The 4,758-nt window shown below is 47.0% G+C and overlaps 1 protein-coding gene across 1 annotated transcript; it reads left to right on the top strand.

Annotated features, from left to right (window-relative positions):
* Positions 1–2,455: 2,455 nt before the first annotated feature.
* On the top strand, positions 2,456–4,417 carry LOC139575243 (C2 calcium-dependent domain-containing protein 4C). The gene has a single exon (XM_071400213.1). The coding sequence runs from the start codon at positions 2,487–2,489 to the stop codon at positions 3,771–3,773; it is 1,287 nt and encodes a 428-aa protein (XP_071256314.1). The 5' UTR covers positions 2,456–2,486; the 3' UTR covers positions 3,774–4,417.
* The last annotated feature ends 341 nt before the right edge of the window (positions 4,418–4,758 follow it).

A 4,758-nucleotide genomic window follows, 5' to 3' on the forward strand; every position in this document is an offset into this window, starting at 1 on the left:
GGGAACTATGGTGTTGAACACTGAGCTGTAGTTCCAATCCCAAAGCAACCTCTAAAACCCTACCTACCAGAGGGCTATCACTTTTGTACTGCTGTCATTGGGCTGCACTGTAAATAAAACCTATATTTGCGCCACCTATTTATTCTCTGGTTTATTCTGTGTGCTCAAACACTCCTAATTAGACTGTGGGATCCCACTATATCTTAAAAGACTGGAAAGGAAGGCTATAAGCAACATGCCATATTGCTTAAAGGGATAGTTTGGGATTTTAGCAATGAAACCCTTTATCTACTTCCCCAGAGTCAGATGAACTCGTGGATACCATTTTTATGTCTGGGTCCAGTACTCTGGGTCCAGTATGAAGGAAGTTATAGATAGGTAGCTTCACGAGCCAATGCTAACTAGAGCTAGCGCAATGACTGGAAGTCTATATTGCGCTAACGCTAGTTACCATTTGCGCTAACGCTAGTTGGCCACTTCCTTCAAACTGAACACATAGACATAAAAATGGTATCCACGAGTTCATATGACTCTGGGGAAGTAGATACATCTTGATCTATCCCTTTTAATATATCCATCTAACCTCTTTAGATCCTATCCCATGACATACTCTGTTTCAGTCGTCCCATCATTTCATGTGAAGATGAAAGGAAGAAACAAGGAGACAGGCCCACTAGGACTATTCATATGCAGCCGCAGTATAAAAGGAGACAAGCCCACTAGGACTATCCATATGCAGCCTCAGTATAAAAGGAGACAAGCCCACTAGTACTATCCATATGCAGCCGCAGTATACAAGGAGACAAGCCCACTAGGACTATCCATATGCAGCTGCAGTATACAAGGAGACAAGCCCACTAGGACTATCCATATGCAGCTGCAGTATACAAGGAGACAAGCCCACTAGGACTATCCATATGCAGCTGCAGTGTACAAGGAGACAAGCCCACTAGGACTATTCATATGCAGCTGCAGTGTACAAGGAGACAAGCCCACTAGGACTATTCATATGCAGCTGCAGTATACAAGGAGACAAGCCCACTAGGACTATCCATATGCAGCTGCAGTGTACAAGGAGACAAGCCCACTAGGACTATTCATATGCAGCTGCAGTGTACAAGGAGACAAGCCCACTAGGACTATCCATATGCAGCTGCAGTGTACAAGGAGACAAGCCCACTAGGACTATCCATATGCAGCCGCAGTATCAAGCCTGCCTGACACAAAGAACATGAGAGCTACTGGCCTATATGTCACTAGGTGTCACTATTTGAACGGCCTGATACTACAATGGGCCAGGGCTGCCTTTCTCCCTCTACAGGACAGTATGTACAGAGGCTACAGTGGTGGCAGAGGGTCGGCAGAGGGTCGGCAGAGGGGCGGAGGGTCAGCAGAGGGGCGGCAGAAGTCGGAGGGAGGTACGGTGTGTACTGAGTGTTAAGGTCAGTCTTTGAGGTGGTGTGTGTGTAGGCCAGGTGAGCTACTGTCTTTGAAGGTCTTTAATGTAGACGTCAGTTAGAGAGAAGAGCATAGTGACAGTGATGCTATTTTTAGAGAGCAGAGGTTTGAAACTATGTAATATGGCACACATTACACATTCCATTGCCTTGGTCAAATCAATCCTGTAGCTATGGTCACATCCTGCAGTCCCCCCTTTACCTCACCATCACAGAAGTCTATTTGACCTTTTGGAGGTGTTTTCTGTTTTTTTCTCGATTGCTTGAATACTGTGAATAAAACTGTGTGTGTGTGTGTGTGTGTCTATACATGTGTGTGTGTGTGTGTGTGTGTGTGTGTGTGTGTGTGTGTGTGTGTGTGTGTGTGTGTGTGTGTGTGTGTGTGTGTGTGTGTGTGTGTGTGTGTGTGTGTGTGTGTGTGTGTGTGTGTGTGTGTGTGTGTGTGTGTGTGTGTGTGTGTAAATCGTTTCCTGGCTGCGGGTGCAGCAGACTAGTGACGCAGAGAGTGACATTAGCCTTTAAAAACACCTCTCCTCTGCCTCTCTATCACTCATACACACACTCCCATTCATGGAACACAGCACGGAACACTACCTCCAAGAATGCTTCTAACGGATTCCTACCCAAAACCTCATACAATTAAAACCAGTTAGTGCTGTGTGGCCACTAACTTCCAGGAAGGGAACTGTTGGCTTCAGTTGTGGCTGTTTCTTCCAGGTGTAGATCAGTTGTTTGTTGAAAAAGTGCATACTTACAAACTTACAAATCTTTGGACTACAAAGGTGAGAAAACATTCATGGTACTCTCTTGATGTCAGAAGTGTATTCTTGCAATGAAACTTGAGTTATTATGGATAGGCTACACTACATATACCGCGCTATACATGATTTTAGCTTGAGTCGATACACTACATCATGACTTTAGATTTTAGAATGTTCATGAGAATAGTATTCCGATACCCATTTTGTTTTAACAGGGATAACTAACCAGGACAGCTTGGTCAAGAGTGAACACCTGCTAGCCAGCAGAATGTGGTTCCTGGGAAAGATCCGAGAGAGCATGGAGAACATTCCCCTAGAGCTTGGACGCTACGTGGGAAAGAGTGAGGAGGAGGATCTCTCAGCCAAGGCCAGTCTGTCCAACAAGTTGCACAGTAACATTCTGACTCCGGACAAAATCCCGGAGTTCTGCTTGCCCCCTCGGCTGTGCAGGAGCCTAGTGGCAGCTGAACCCCACACTGTGAGTCAGAGGCTCACCAGTCGAGACTGTGGTGCAGTTGATTTCTCTAAGACTCCGCAAGCTAAACAGGTTGAGGAAATGAAGTTGACAAAAGTCAGTGGGGTGGCCTGGAGGGGTAAGAAACCACTGCCATTCTCCGCAGAGGGCTACGGTTTGGCGGGGATGTATGAGAGTCCAAACACACGGAGGAAAGAGTCACTGTTTCACTCCAAGAGCACTGGCTACACACTGGACAGGACCCTACCCAGGCCCACCACAAGGGTGGCGATAGAGCGAAACCAGTGTAAAGCACTCCCCATCCAATTGGGGCTTGAACTTGGGCTCTCCTGTAAGAGCCTGTCGGAGTCAGGCAGCACAGAAAGCGATACACCCTCCTCAAATGACTCCTCCCCTTTGGGCTCTCCCCTGCTCAGCCGCTCTTGCTCTGGCCTCTCACTCTCTATCATCGCTGCCTGGGCGGAGGGTCACCCAGGTCTGCAGTCTGCCTCTGCCTTCAGTGGCACTTTGGGACTGGAAGGAGCCTCCCCATGCTCTGCGGTTAACCCCAGAGGACGGAGGGGGGCGATCTCACCCATTCCCTCCAACTCCCTTATCGAGCCCTGCTCCAGTCCTCCCTTCGTTGTCAACTCCCTGGCGCCCCCTGTCCTGTTCCCGCTGGACGTACTCCACTGCCAGGAGCGGATGCAGAGAGAACATGTCCTCCCACTGCCGGAGGGCCGCGGCAGAGTCCGCCTCTCAGCCGAGCACACATTGTCGCCCTCTCTTCTGTCCATGGTAGTGCGAGTGAGGGTGGTGTCCGTGGAGGGTCTGAGGGATGAAGGGGACCCCAGAGCCCTCCACTGCTGCCTCAGCCTGAGCTTAAGCCCGGGGAAGCTCCAGAGACAGGACAGCGCCACAATCAAGAACTGCAGGAGCCCCGTGTTCAATGAGGACTTTTTCTTCACTGAACTGAGCCTGGACAGCCTGGGTGGCTTGCGGCTCCAACTGAAGGTGTTAGACAAGGCCTCTGGGCTCAGACGGGGCACGGTGCTCGGGATCATCATAACCGAACCCCTGGCCCAGCTACTGCCCCTGTGACCAGGGAGGAAATAGCTTCTGCTTCAGCCAACCTCTCTATGTGTTATTGTTATGCCTAGGGCCAGGACTTTTTCCTGACCATGTCACCTGACCAGGGAAAACACCTAGTACTTGTTGTGGTTATATAGTGTACATAGCCTAATAATGTCCAACCCCTCTGCTCTAGCATAATTAGCTTTAGCTACAAGCCAGTAAGTCCTATCCAGGTCCCTAGCCATGCATAATTATTAATCGTGGGAAATGTGCTCTACAAATTACATTTGATTATTATTATTATTATATTATTATTATTATTATAATGCTATCTGTCTTTGTTGTTCCGGTATGCTTCACTTATGTGAATAGTGAGAGCTATGTGAATCTTTAGAGACATAGTATTTGGATTTACCAAGCAAATGTTGTCTGCAAAACTGTGCAAAGCAAATCGTGACAGATCATAGAATGTTTTATGGAGCATAGTTTGTTTGACTGTTGTTCTGTGGTTCACTGCACCATTAGGCTACTAATCGCTCAAAGGCATCACTTTCCACATTCTTACAATGTGTACATTGTGTGTGCATTTAAAACTTTTCAACCTTGTTGGAAGGGCTTGACAGTCTGACAGATAGTCATTGACCAGGCAGGCAGAGGGCTGGGATGTTATCTTCTACTTTGTAAACCTAACCGTTTATAAATCAATAAATATAAAACATATAATAATACTGGAACTGTGCCATTCATTGACAGCAAAATAAGGCTGTCTCTCTTTTTCTACATTTTGTTACGTTTGGTCCAATGACATCAGTCTCTCCATCAATTCAGTGTTCTATTGGAGAAAAATATACAAAAGAAAAAGAACATGTCAGTGTTCTGGTCAGTGCATATCAGAATAGGAAAAGCATACGAAAATGTGAAAACAAAAGTGTGTTGTACTTAATAAGATGGCGCCAACAGAGATGGTCGCCTTGTTTCAGGTCCTTAGGAAACTATGCAGTAATTCGTTTTT

This window comes from Salvelinus alpinus, chromosome 5, assembly GCF_045679555.1.
Source record: "Salvelinus alpinus chromosome 5, SLU_Salpinus.1, whole genome shotgun sequence".
NCBI lineage: Eukaryota > Metazoa > Chordata > Actinopteri > Salmoniformes > Salmonidae > Salvelinus > Salvelinus alpinus.